Source organism: Sus scrofa, chromosome 4 (genome assembly GCF_000003025.6).
Source record: "Sus scrofa isolate TJ Tabasco breed Duroc chromosome 4, Sscrofa11.1, whole genome shotgun sequence".
Lineage (NCBI taxonomy): Eukaryota > Metazoa > Chordata > Mammalia > Artiodactyla > Suidae > Sus > Sus scrofa.
In genome coordinates this window covers 93,771,428-93,785,943 of record NC_010446.5, presented here as the reverse complement: position 1 = coordinate 93,785,943, position 14,516 = coordinate 93,771,428, and the positions used below count along the sequence as shown (strand labels likewise).

At 46.7% G+C, this 14,516-nt stretch overlaps 1 protein-coding gene across 3 annotated transcripts in view; it reads right to left on the bottom strand.

Moving 5' to 3' along the window:
* Positions 1-14,516, bottom strand: part of SMG5 (SMG5, nonsense mediated mRNA decay factor) — a 31,480-nt gene that overhangs the window by 15,865 nt on the left and 1,099 nt on the right. For all 3 annotated transcript variants that reach the window (XM_021089680.1, XM_021089682.1, XM_021089681.1), the window contains exons 2-10: positions 10,329-10,427; positions 8,845-8,968; positions 8,320-8,476; positions 6,472-6,561; positions 5,137-5,226; positions 4,380-4,458; positions 1,018-1,143; positions 844-912; positions 192-400 (exon numbers count right to left, since the gene is read on the bottom strand). In XM_021089680.1, the coding sequence (XP_020945339.1) occupies positions 192-400; positions 844-912; positions 1,018-1,143; positions 4,380-4,458; positions 5,137-5,226; positions 6,472-6,561; positions 8,320-8,476; positions 8,845-8,968; positions 10,329-10,427 (1,043 nt within the window). The remainder of the gene's footprint in view (positions 1-191; positions 401-843; positions 913-1,017; positions 1,144-4,379; positions 4,459-5,136; positions 5,227-6,471; positions 6,562-8,319; positions 8,477-8,844; positions 8,969-10,328; positions 10,428-14,516) is intronic.

Below are 14,516 nucleotides of genomic sequence, written 5' to 3'. Positions count from 1 at the left end.
ATGCTGTTGCCTTTGTTCACTGGGAGCTCCTTTAGGGCAGGGTTCCTTGTCCCCTCTCTTGCAGAGCCAGGCAGCGACACAAGTAGTGAAGGGACTGCTTGTGGAAGCAAGTTTATGGACAAGGAGCTGCAGAAAAGGATAGTGGATCCCAGAAGCCAGGGGGGAGAAAAGAGGGACACAGAGAAAGTTACCTGCTCTCTTCAAGCTGTGCACACCCATAAGGCAGATGATGACCATCTGAAAGATGAGAAGGTCTGGGAGGAAAGCATATCCACTCTCATATTCCTCCTCATCCTCACTGGCCAGGCTGAGGTTGGGTGAGGAGGGCAGGTAGAAGAGACAAAGGTTGAAGTCCTCTAGGACTGACTGGCAAAGTGACGTCAGCTCTGAGTCCACGGAGCTAAGGAAGGACAGGAATAATGGGGGAGGTTAGGGCCAGGTGAAAAGAACTGGGAATACTGGATTCAGAGAAGAATATAGGATCCTACAGGGAAGACATCATAGAGAGTAGCAGGAGGACTCAGTGCTGGCTGATCTCCAAAACGGACAGAATGACCTGGGAGGGGCAGACACATGGTAGAAGGGCTATGTGTGAGCTTCCCATTTAGCCACTCCTTCAACATCTAATAAGTGCCCACTCTGTGCCAGAGGGTGAGAATGGACTTGGAACTTAAGGTGAGACAGTTAGGGATGCCAAGAAAGGACTAGCCAGCTAAAGAATTTCCAACAGAGAAGCAGAATTCAACAGCCCACTCCTTCCTCAAGTCCCCTGCCATAAGGGAGCCACCGTGGATGGGGCTCACAGGACACAGATCATGTTCACGCTCTCCTCCACTCACTCACCTGCTTTTGGGCTGCAGGAGGCTCTGCAGATACATGAAGTTCACCAGCAACCTTTTAATGTCTTTACATCTGAAATGAGAGGAGCCCAGGGTAAATGGTGAAAGGCGCCAGAATCCCTGTGGTCCTACTACACCAACTGCAGAAAGACCCCCTCCTCTCACAGGCCCCACTCACCGCTTCTTGCTGGGAGAAAGTTTCCGAGTTTCACATTTCTTCAGCTGGTGGTACATTTTGGCTGCCTTGTCATATAGCCGCTTGAGGTTCCCATAGGCACCCTCAAAGGATACTTCTGACTGGATGCTAAAATATGACAGAGGTGAGCTACTGAGTCTTAGCAGAAGCAGAGGTGGAGAGGGGAAATGTCAGTCTTCTGGGGGCTTTAGGGAGCACTGTTTCTAGTAAATACAGGCCACTCCCAGCCTCCCCTCCCCACCTACATACTCAGGATGAAAACTATCTTTCCTAATCAAGCACACACACAACCTCCAGATTAATGAGAATAATAATGATGTCTGTATCTCCTCTATATCTAGAAATGGGATAACTAATCCTACTCTGTTACAAACTAGATTTAGTTACTGTCCCTGAAATACATTATCCTTCATCTTTTTTAAAGCTCAGAACACTTAATAGCTAGCATTTAAAAGGCATTTACCATGTGCAAAAATATTTATTTACACTATTTCAGCTAATTCTCACAACACTCATTCAAACTCAAATATGCATTAAGCACCCTCCTCTGTGTACCCTAATACTGTCCACATTTACAGACGAGGAAATGGAGCCTGAGATCAAGTAAGACTCAAAGGTCACACAGCTAACACATGGCAGAACTGAGTCTCCAACCAAGTTGGTCTCACTACAAAGCCTATGACCTTAACAGCATGCTATGCTTTCTTCTCATGTCTTGTTTTTTCAAGCATCATTTAATTATAAAAAGCGAAGTATAGAAAAGAATACATGTTTGTATTGAATTAAATATAGCTACAAATTCTTTGATACATCTTCCACTGAGAAGTGGGTTCTATGTCACATGCCCTTAAATCTTGGTAGGAGGTGGGGTAAAAGACAACAACTGTGCAGGAGTTCCCATCCTGGCGCAGTGGAAATGAATCCAACCAGGAACCATGAAATTGCGGGTTCGATCCCAGGCCTCGCTCAGTGGGTTAAGGATCTGGCGTTGCCGTGAGCTGTGGTGTAGGTCACAGATGCAGCTCGGATCTAACATTGCTGTGGCTGTGGCATAGCCCAGCAGCTGTAGCTCTGTTCAGACCCCCTAGCCTGGGAACCTCCGTATGCCACTGGTACGGCCCTAAAAAGACAAAAAAAAAAAAAAAAAAAGACTGTGCAAATGCTCTGACTAAGAGTTCCTGCTGTGGTGCAGCAGGTTAAAGATCCAGAATTGTTGTGGCTATGGCGTAGGTAGCAGCTGCGGTTCGGATTTGATCCCTGGCCTGGGAACCTCCAGTTACCACTGTGGCTCTGAGGGTTAAGAACCTGACATAGTGTCTGTGAGCATGTATGTGGGCTGGAGTTTGATCCCTGGCCTTGCTCACTGGGTTAAGGATCCGGCATTGTCACAAGCTATGGCATAGGTCGCAGATGCGGCTCAGATCTGGCATTGCTGTGGCCAGCAGCTGCAGCTCCAATTCAACCCCTAGCCCAGGAACTTCTACATGCCCCACATGCAGGAAAAGAAAGGAAGAAAGAAAAGGGGGAAAAAAAATGAAAGAAAAAAAAAAAGAGTATTGTAGGAGTGACTCTGCCAGTTTCCAGTCCCAGGCCTTAAGAGATTGGTAGACTTCACTTCCAAGTTTCTTGGGTTATTATTTACTGTTGAAGCCCGGAGCCACCATGTAAGAAGTCCATCTACCCTGACGAAGATACGCATAGAGAGACCCTGAGACTATGGAGAGGAAGAGTCCAGATGAGCCAACCCTCCAGATTTATCAGACCTCCAGATCAGCTGAATACCACTGACTGACACTACACAATGCCACTGATAACTATGGAACTGAGCCTTATCCAAATGCCTAACCCACAAACCATGAGATATAACTGGGTTTTCTGTTTGTTTTTTCTTTTTAGGGCCATACCCACAGCATATGGAAGGTTCCAGGTAGGGGTTGAATTAGAGCTGCAGCTGCCAGCCTGTGCCACAGACACAGCAACAGCAGATCCAAGCTGCACCTCTGACCTACACCACAAATTGTGGCAATGCTGGATCCTTAACCCACTGAGTGAGGCTAGGGATTGAACCTGCATCTCAGCCACAACAGGAACCCCAAGATATAACTGTTTAAGCAGAGGAAAAGAGGACTTCAGTGGGCACCTCCCAAACTTGGGTGTGCTTAGCTTCTCTTTGCAAATGACTCACCCTAAATCAAGATTATGAATCTGCTGAGAGATCCAGGACAAGTTAGGGGGGCATTCCCTAGAAAGCTTGCAAGGGATAAGAAAGATGCAATGGGAGCTTACAAACCTGGTAATCATATTTAAGAATAAATACAGTGGATGGGAGGCCAGTCTGTACTGCTCTACAAAAGGAGAAGGGGCATCACAAGAATAAATACTTGTTGTTTTAAACAGGGAATAGGTTTCCTTGACCAGGTGAACCAGCAATCACAGCATATGTAATTATAAGGCAGAAAAGGTCCTTTACTTTACACTTTAGCAGTTGACCACTTAAGCTATGAAGACCACCATATTACTTATTCCCTTTGGGCTTTGAAGCCCAATTTACTATATAACTTTCGAGAATGACTTGGCTTCTCAAGTAGGCTTTGGCCCTGATTAGCTGTCAGTAGTGAATTTCTTCACAGTTTATGTCTTGCTATAACTAAATCAATGGCATTCTGATTTACCTATCTGTCTCATATACATTTGGTTATGGTGACTCAGTAATCTAAGCCCAATCACCTTTGGCTGGCCTAAAAAAAATTTTTTTTAATTCTAAGAGCTAAGTGTCAGATCCAGGGAAGCAGTGATCCCACACTGCTGCTAAGCTGGTTCCCCCATGTTGTCATCTCTCAAGACATGAAAGCTCTACAACTCTAAAGTTCTTGTCAGAGGCTGCTTTGGTATATTATAAGAAATATACTTCCAGGGTTCCCACTGTGGCACAAGGACACCAGGACACAGGTTTGATTCCCAGCCTAGCACAATGGGTTAAAGGATCAGGAATTGCCTCAGCTGTGGATAAGTTGCAAGTGCATCCTGGATCTGATCCCTGGCCCAGAAAGTTTTTATGCCACGGGGTGGCCAAAAAAAAATTATCTCCTTCCTTAGGAAAGCAGCAATCCTGTTGTTTTGCATGATAGTGGATGGCTATGTTAGCTGCCTGAGTACCTACAAATCCAGTTGGCCGTGAGAAAACCAGAGGGCTGCATCACCATGCCCCGGAGAGGAGGGACCCCCTCAAATCTTAGCATTTGCCTCACCCAGGAGCTAGAAAAGGGAGGAATGGAAGAGAGAAAACAAAGCAGGATGGTGTGGCCAAGAAAGCAGGGCTGGGGAGAGAGCTGGCAAATACTCACCAGCGCAGGTAACAATACATGGCTTCCACATTATAGTACTTGCTGCCTGCAAGGGTGCCCAGCTGGTTGAAGGGCATTCCTGGAGAGAAAAAAGGTCACACAAGTCTGCAGCTGTACTTCTCACCAAAAGCTGCCAAGCCCAACAGACACTAAGCATCAGAGAACTCATGGGGAAAACAGCGGGTCTGCAGGCAACACTGGTGTCCAGGTGATCAGCAGCCTAATTTGTCCCTCCAGGGGCTTACTGATTACAGACTCCCTTTCCTTTCAGTTGACTCCTGCCTGGCCCACCAGGAATTTCAGCACTGACGGGTGCCATTCCTTCAGCAATAGCTGTGCCTCTTCCAGTATTGAGCGAACTCTATGGAGCCCTCTCCTCTATCCCAGCTCAGTCTCTCACCTCTCAGTTCCCCCTTATGACGGAGCCTTACCCCTTCCCTCCCTGCGCCTCCATGGGGGCAGCTGAAGTATGGAGACCTTTCTGCAGAGACCTCAGGGTTAAGGAAGCAATCTTTTCTCTTCCTTCTCTCCTTCCTCCCTCCATCTGATTTCAAGACTTTTCCATTTCTCCTCCCCTTCCACAATCTTCTGAGTGTGTGTTAAAAGAGGGAGAATGTAGAACCAAGGTGTAGCATGAACGAACCGAGAACAAGGACGACTTGGAGGAAGTGAGCATGGCCTGCCTGCCATCTCAACACCATCTTCCTCTTGGAAAATGCTGCTGGATTGGAAGGCCCCAGTTGGGGGATCCACTTACCAATCTGGGGAGCTACTGACAGGGCTTGGTAGTAAAATCTCTCAGCTAGCAGCTCGGTGTCTACGCCAGCTAATTCATTCTGATACCGTGCTGCAGGAGAGAAAGGAGGAAGAGAAATGTGATGATGCCATGTTTCAGAAAAACCTCCCCTCATCTGAGAGTTCACTCTGGAGAGCTGTAATAAGAGCCTGGGAAGAAGATAGCTGAGCTAGGAGGCAGGCTCCTTGGGTCTCTGTATGACTATGGGCAAATTATTCAACTCTCTCATCCAAAATGTGAAGACTATTTGGTGTTTGTAAAGTAAACAGGTTCTTCTTGATTATCTCTTCCCAAAGAGATAATACATCTACATTAATGTAGATAACGTATATTCTACAGCATATACAAATGCTTGAAAAGACTTACGATATTTGCTTCCGGAATTCAACTGCTTGGTTCTAGAGAGAAGACAGTACTAACACTAAGTCAGTCCACTGTGAAACAGCTGATTCTCTCCATGCCACCTGCCTATGAGAGGTCCAGGAGTGAGATGGTGGCAGGGAGAGAAAGAACCTCAGGTCAGTAAAAGATAACGCATCTAGCAGCCACACACTGACAGCCTAATGACAGGACCTTTGCCTGTCAGGACTAGAAACCCAGGAGCCATAAAGCAAGAGAGTACTTTTCCATTCTGAGAAACATATTTCAGGCAGGTAAGTCCTTCTTGAGGTCTAACTGCAATTCCTTCTAGGAACCCATGAAGAGAAAAGAAAATCCCCAAAGAGAAAGACATCAAGTTAAAATCTTCCTAACCCACTACTAAAACCAAGCTATCACCCTGACTTTCTTTCCCTCTCTTTTTTTTTAGGGCCACACTCGTGGCATATGGAAGTTCCCAGGCTAGAGGCTGAACTAGATCTGAAGCTGCTGGCCTACACCACAGCCACAGTAACTCGGGATCCGAGCTGTGTCTGCGACCTACACCAAAGCTCAAAGCTCGTGGCAATACCAGATCCTTAATCCACTGAGCAAGGCCAGGGATCAAACCTATGTCCTCATGGATACTAGTCAGGTTCATTACTGCTAAGCCACGATGAGAACTCCTCACCCTGACTTTCTCAAAGCACAAAGACATTTTTCTTCTTCCTATATTCACCCACCTTTTTGACTCCTGGAAGAGCAGTGACAAGAAGGAAACACTGTAAACAGACTGGAGGGGAAAAGTTATCAGAGGCCAAACTATTCCTCCTGCTCTCCAATCACACAAAGGACATAAAGGGTGGTACCAGCAATTCAAACAGCTGGAACCTGCTCTGTAGCCCAAAACACAGAAAAATGAAAGGTTCAGATTCTTACACAAATCCCCCAGGTACACTAGACATCGATGGCATGCCATCTGTGCCCAATCCATCTCCTTCCCCGAGGCAGACACTGGCTTCTTGCATCCTGAGAAAGAAAGAGAGAGGTTTGCAGGCCCATTCCTCTACCGGTACCTATGTGGAAACACCTTTCCTAGGGGGAGAAAGGAGATCAAGAACCCAGGGCTAGTTTTGGAACACAGTCTTATGGGGCAGGGAAGACACCCAGCCAGGACATAGTTAGAGACACAGAGGCTCACAGATGGACAGAGATAGGGACACAGAGACTCACAGGTAGGGGTCATTTATAGGACAGGAAGGAACTGGAAGAGATAGGCTGGGGTCCTCAACCTATGATAGTTCTCTAGGAGAAGGTCATGTGAAAAATCATCATAGGAAGGCTTCTGGAAAAGAGGAAGAGGTGAGGCTCAAGTATCGGTAATTGTGGGTGCCTTGGGAAGCAGTTCCCTACATAAAAGTAAAAGGTTTGGGTAAAGATGGGAAACTTCCCCGGGCAGAATGGTATGTGAATGAGGCCAAGGTAAATGCTCCTGGCTGCTACCTGGAGGAGCTCCACAGAGAAGGCAGCCTATTAGAGTCTACCCGTGAAGGAGATGAGGTCATCCTGCCTGACCTGAAGACTGCGATGGCCAGAGCCAAATACGCTGGGGCGCTCCCTTCTCCCTTCACCCAGGTGGCCATGCAACTTCAGAGAGCTTTAGCTACTTGGGAGGCAGTTTTCCCATGTACCAGGTACTAGTCTAGGCGTGTTACAGTATCAACTTAAAGTGATCCTCACAGCAACCCCGTTACTCCCATTTCATAGTTAAAGAAGTCAAAGTCACCCAGCAGGTAAATAACAGAGCCAGGATTCAGGAGGCAGTCCGGCTCCAGAGACCACCCTCTTACCCACTCCACTTTGCAGCTACTCTCTTGGGTGTGTAGCTCCCATTCTGAGAAGCCCTTTCCAATCTTTTGAATAGACACATCTCTTAACTGGCTGAATGAGAAATATCAGTAAGAAGAAAAACTAATGTGGTTTGGAGAATTGACCCTTTGAAATAAGGGTTCTTAATCTATCTTTAGCTTATGGACCCCTCTGGTGATCTGGTATAAAGCCTATGAATGATGCCTCAGATTAATGTTTTGTTTTTAAATGTACTAAATCAGTACTGTGCTTCTGACCAGCGAATGCTGCCCCATAGTGGCACAGGCAAAACCTCCATCTCTGACTCAGAATATTCTTTGTCCTAGTCAGGGCAGGGGCATGGGCTGGGGGAGGTGGAGGGGTATAAAGGGCAAGGGGAGATGGAGGAAGAGGAAAGGAGCTCTTATGGGTAGCTGCACTGAAGAGAAAAGCATCAACTAGGAAAGGAGGTAAACCATGGCTGCTAGCACCTCAGAAGGCCAAAGACAGATTTGCACTGGTCTTGAAAGAATGTCCATAATTTCCCCCAATGTTTCTAAAAACTTTAATACTTTCATCAAATACTAAGAAACAATCTCTAAAGTTAAAAGAAACAGTGCCAGCCACATTCAACTGGGAGGGGGAAAAATGCTAATAATACCACCGTCCACTGCAAGACTTACTCTAGATTATTCCCTCCCTCCCCTGACTCCACCATCAGTCTACAACCTCAGACCAAAGAGGCTTCTCTCTTCCTTAAGATCTTCGCCCCAACTCATATGCTTGTTTGGATAAATCCAAACTTCATGAAGCATTTCTAAGTCTTCTAGAATCCTCTCTTGGCTGAGTTGCAACATACATGGATCCTGAGGAATAAGAAGGCCAAAGGTAGAAGCATGTGAACTTGCTCCTTCAGCCCACCTTTCAGATTTCACTGACCTATCAGAGGGTCGGTGACATGGGTCCAGTCGATGCAGCACTGCAGTTCTAGCTGATAGTGGGATTGGATATAGAGAAGGAGATGCTGGTAGAAGCCAATACCAGCGACCAGGTGTGTCCTGTAAGCACATTCCAAGGTGCTCCGGCTGTGGATATGCTGGAGATTGGGAAAGGGAAGGGGCCAGCTAAGCAGCAAGATCAGAGTTCTACTGCCCCCTCCCTTACGATATTCATCTCACTGAGGAAATAAACGTACCCTCCTGGCTCTCTAACCTTACCCACATCTCCTCTCACTCACAAGTTACCCCACAACCTTAGACCTACTTCTCTGGTCTCCCCACCAGGGACCAGGCTCCCCTCCTTCCCTAGTCCTAATTAGATATGACTCCCTCCTGACTTTCTGCCATCTCATCCTTGGTTCTCCCATCTCCAACCATGCTCTGGCCCACTTGCCTAGCGGTCTTTTCCTTCCTTAGCTTCCCTCTTTAGATGAACTTCTTCCCAAGACCTGTGAGGTCCCCTTACCTTTTTGTTAGTCTTGATAAGCTGGATAACTTCGTAGTATACCTTTCTCCACAGCAGCTCCTCAGCCTTCCTCCCATAGTCCACTGGGTGCAGGAACATAAGCTTGACACAGAGCTCACGCAGCCTGCAGGGGTGTAAAGGAACATGAGAGACACTGCCCATCCCCTGGTGGGGGAGAGAAGAAGGCATTTGCCAACACCCCAGATGACAAATCTCTGTGCCTCCCAACAGACATGCAGGGTCAGTCAGTAGGACCCAAGACAAAAGCAGACCTGGAAGCCCCAAAAGATACAGAAGCAGGAATGATAAGAATTTTAATAATCTTCATTTTCTTCCCCTGTTATCTTTCTCTTCTTTTTATTCTCACTTTTTCTTTTTTTTTTTTTTTCTCAGTGGCTGCTCCCCCCAGGCACAGAGAGGTTCCCAGGCCAGGGATTGAATCCACGCTACAGCAGTGACAATGCTGGATTCTTAATCCACTGAGCCACCAGGGAACTCCTTCATTCTGCACACACACACTCCTTTTTGTCTTTTTAGGGCCGCACTCACAGCATATGAAGGGTCCCAGACATTGAATCAGAGCTACAGCTGCTGACCTCCACCTTAGCTCACAGCAACACCAAATCCTTAACCCACTGAGTGAGGCCAGGGATCAAACCCTTGTCCTCATGGACACCAGTCTGGTGCATTAGCAATGAGCCACAATGGTAACTCCTACTCTGCCTTTTTAAAAAAACATTTTATTTTTTGGCCACCCTGCAGCAGATGGCATTCCTGGATCAGAGGTCAGGTATCAGCCATAGTCGTGACCTATGCCACAGGTGTGGCAATGCCAGATCCGTTAACCCACCATGCTGGGTGGAGGATCGAACCTGTGTCCTGGCACCGCAGAGACCACTGAGCCCATTGTGCCACAGTGAGAACTCCTACTCTGCCTTTTTATTTCCTCTTTCTTTCCTTCATTGTGCAGAATGGCAAACTCCCTCAACTCAAATGCCATTCTAATGGCACTAGACTATTAGATGTAGAAACTGCAGAGAGTGAAGGATCCCCATCTCCTCTCTGAAGAAGGCCAGAAACATCTTAGCCTATTACTGTATCACGAGGTCAGGGGATAAGAGAGAATATGTGTCTATGTGTGACACAGTCTCAGATGGAGAAGAATAAAGAAACTAAAAAGAGGAGTTCCCATTATGGCTCAGTGGTTAATGAATCCGACTAGGAACCATGAGGTTGCGGGTTTGATCCCTGGCCTTGCTCAGTGGGTTAAGGATCCGGCATTGCTGTGAGCTGTGGTGGAGGTTGCAGACGCAGCTCGGATCTGGCGTGGCTGTGGCTGTGATGTAGGCTGGCAGCTACAGCTCTGATTAGACCCCTAGCCTGGGAACCTCCATATGCCATGAGTGTGGCCCTATAAAGCAAAAAAAAGCAAAAAAAAAAAAAAAAGAAACCAAAAAGATGCATAGTTTAGAGTCTCTGCTTACTTGTTCCTGAGGCTAATGTTCTCTGGTTTGAACACTTCTTGATAAGCAGTTTTGTTGCAAAGGATGAGGTCAAGTCGATGCACAGCCTCCACCACAGCCCTGCAGGGAAATAAAGGCAAAGAGCCCCTGAGCCATGTGCACCTACAAGGCTGGGACACTGATCCTAGAGGAAAAGCTAAAGAATTAGGGGTGGACACGAAAAGGCTGCAGGCTGAGCCCCGCACAAAACAAGATGAATACAGTCTCCATCTTGAAACAGCAGCCCTTCAGGGAACATCTGGCAATGCTGGATATATTTTTGATTAGCACAACCTGGAGAAGGGGAAGAAGAGATGTTACCATTGGCCTTTAGTGTGTGCTGCCAGACACCCCAAAATACATAGGACAGAGAGCCTACCACAATACCTGTGCCCAACTATCAACAGTATCAAGATGGAGAATCTCTGTGATATAGGATGGCAGAGTCTCAAGGGAATGAACAGAGGCTGTGAAGCCAGGCAGAAAATCCAGGATTTGAACCCTGGCTATATGTTACTCTATAACTCTGGGCAAATTACTTAACCTCTTTAAGCCTTAGTTAACAACATCCACAAAAATGAAGAAGAGCAGCTACCTCAAAGAGCTGTTGTAAGGATTAAATGAAATAGTTCATACACAGCACTGGTATACAGTAGACATTCAATAATTATTTGTGGAATGAATGAACTGTATAGGCTTATTATCGCTGACATAAAGGAAAGGCATTCCTAATATAAAATTCTGCTTTGGAATAGTGGGATATGGGAAGGGGGGGGGGTCCTTGAGCTGCTTTGTCATAAGGTCTCTTGAATTCTGCTGAAGGAACTATTTGTTTAATATACAGTATAGGCTTTGGAGCCAACTGTCTGTGTTCAAATCCTAGCTCTACTTCTTACAGCTATATGTGTCTGGACAAAATACCTAACTTCCTTCTCCCATCTATAAAATGGGATTAATAATATCATACCACTTTGTGAGGGTTAAATTAGCTTACATATAAAGCACTCTTAACAGTGCCTTGTACACAGTAAGTGCTCAAAAAGTATTACTCTTCATCCTAAGGAGAACATTCCAGACCCTAAAAGTCCAAGGAAACTTTATAATGAATGGCCAAGAGGTGCCTAGGTAAGCATCATCTCTGGAAAGGTAAAACCCAGAGGATGACAGAAAGCAGCCTTGAGATTAGGTGAATCAGGCACAGTTCTACACACAAAACACCCAAAAAATAAGAGAGTGATGATTCCCCAATCAATCCAAAACTGTTTCAGAACACTGAAATGTGCTCCTGGGCCAGGGAAAGTGGGCCACAGCAGGCTAGCATCCTGTGGTGGCTCAGGTGATACACCACTAAAAGCTGACACCCAACACCCAGCTGAGTGGGTGGGATGGTAAGCAAAGCCTTCTCACAGGCAATCTTAAGAGCCCAGTATTTCTCCAAACACCTCCTGGGCTGCCTAGAGATGGGAGAAAGCCCTTTTAATCAGCATGGTGCTCAATGCCAGGGGCAGCATCAGGCAGCCATCGGTGATACACTCTACGCTAGCTAAGTCCCCAGGGAAGGGCTTTTAACTTCATGCCATGCACAGATTGAAGGATGGTGGGAATGCAAGTGTGTGTTCATGAACAAACACCAGAGCTCTCCTTAAATTCTCAATTCGGAAAACAGTTAATTAAGGAGTTCCTGTTGTGGCTCAGTGGTAAAGAACCCTACTGTGTCCATGAAGACCCAGGTTCAATCCCTGGCCTTGCTTGGTAAGGTTGAGAATCCCACATTGCGGTGACATGTGGTGCAGGTCAAATACGTGGCTCAGATCCAGGGTTGCTGTGGCTGTGGCAGAGGCCAGCAGCTACAGCTCTGATTCCACCCCTAGCCTGCAAACTTCCATAGGACGTGGTACGGCCCTTAAAAAAAAGAAAGACAAAAAGAAAAAATGTTTATTTATTTATTTTTTGCTTTTTAGGGCTGTACCTGGGGCATATGGAAGTTCCCAGGCTAGGGATCGAATCGGAGCTACAGCTGCCGGCCTATACCACAGCCACAGCCATGCCAAATTCTTCCCAACCCACTGATGGAGGCCAGGGATCGCACCTACATCCTCATTAATACTAGTTGGGTTCATTAACCACTGAGCCATAACAGGAACCCCTACTCTAGGAAGTTCTAATCGCAATTTTTTTTTTCCCCCTTTTGAGGGCCATACCCAAGGCATATGGAAGTTCCCAGGTAAGGGGTCGAATTAGAGCTGCAGCTGCCAGCCACAGCCACAGCGGATCCAAGTCAAGTCTGACCCACCACAGCTCTCAGCAACAATGGATCCTTACCCCACTAAGCGAGGCCAGGGATCAAACCTGCATCTTCATGGATACTAGTCAGGTTCATTACCACTAAGCCAGAACGGCAACTCCTCTAATTCCAAGTTCTTAAACCTGACAGGACTCCACATTTTTTTCTCCATTCCCCATCAGACCACAAGCTCTTCCGATAAACTGTAATCTCCTTTAGAACAAAAACTACAAAAACCTGGAGTTCCCATCGTGGCACAGCAGAAACGAATCCAACTAGGAACCATGAGGTTGCAGGTTCGATCCCTGGCCTCACTCAGAGGGTTAAGGATCCAGCGTTGCTGTGAGCTGTTGTCTATGTCGCAGACGTGGCTCAGATCTGCCGTTGCTGTGGCTCTGGCATAGGCTGGTAGCAACAGCTCTGATTAGACCCCTAGCCTAGGAACCTCCGTATGCCTCGGGGCCAGTCCTAAAAAGACTGAAAAAAAAAAACCCTACAAAAACCTGGAGTTCCCTTCTTGGCTCAGTGGTTAACAAGCCCAATTAGGATCCATGAGGATGAGGGTTTGATCCCTGGCCTTGCTCAGTGGGTTAAGGATCCAGCGTTGCTGTGGCTGTGGTGTAGGCCAGCAGCTGTAGCTCCAATTTGACCCCTAGCCTGAGAACTTCCATATGCCGCAGGTGCGGCCCTAAAAACCAAAAAAAAAAAAAAAAAAAAAAAAAAAACCACACACCTACAAAGACCAGTCTTATGTCTCATGGACCACTGTAATCAAAGGCCTAGAAGTGTTTAAAAAAAAATCAGAGTTCCCATTGTGGCTCAGAGGTAATGAACCCAACTAGTATCCATGAGGATGAGGGCTCGATCCCTGACCTCACTTAGTGGGTTAAGGATCCAGAGTTGCCTTGAGCTGTGGTGTAGGCCGGCAGCTGCAGCTCCAATTTGACCCCTAGCCTGGGGACTTCCATATGCCACGGATATGGCCCTAAAAAGATAAAAAATATATATAAATAAATATATGTTGAAATTGGCCTAGTTAATTGATGCTTGTATCCCTTCCAGCTTCCCTTGTCCAGCTGCCTCTTCTAAGTGGCATAAAGCATTTCAGAATTTCATATCTGAAAAGAAATTGTCGGCATTTCCCAAATTTACTGAAGCTCAGAGTGACAATTTCATAGTCTAACAATACATTTATCTTGGACCAAGAAATCACAACTTCTCCCCCAGTTCTTTCTACTAATCTCCACTGCTACATTCACCTTGCTATAATTAAAAAAAAAGAGAGAGAGATCTACTTCCTCAAGTTTCTATCCTGCCCAAAGCCCACAACACACGATTACAGGCAGAGATACCCATGTGCCACACATGAGCCACACATACAAACACATCATCTTAAGTTAGCCTCATGAGGGCAGTGGCTTGAGAAAAATCAAGCTTTGAGCATGATCAGAAAGATGTCCTGAGCCATTACCAAAAGCTGGAGACAAGTAAGGAATTTTGCAGACACTGCCCACGCTCTGTCTGACAGGCAGCGCTGACACTCGGCAGCATGACGAGGCACACAGGCCACCCCAGCCAACTGCTTGGGGCAGCCCACAGTGGGAGCCCAGGGGCTGATGGATTGGATCACTTTTCTATTTTTGGAACAGCCTGTACTCCCCTCTGCCTTCTGGCTTAGGAAGCCTAGCAGGCAGGATGCCTACTCCAGGAAGGGAAAGACAACATGCTCTTGACTCTTTCACTGCCAAGATGGGCGCATGGCTCTGAAGGTATTCTTCTCATGCAAACACCTCTGTTCTATAGAGCCTAAGCCAAATGAAAACCCCAACCCCTACTAGAAAGCAGAAAATGCAACAGAGCCTCTACGCCTCATGCCATTTTGATCC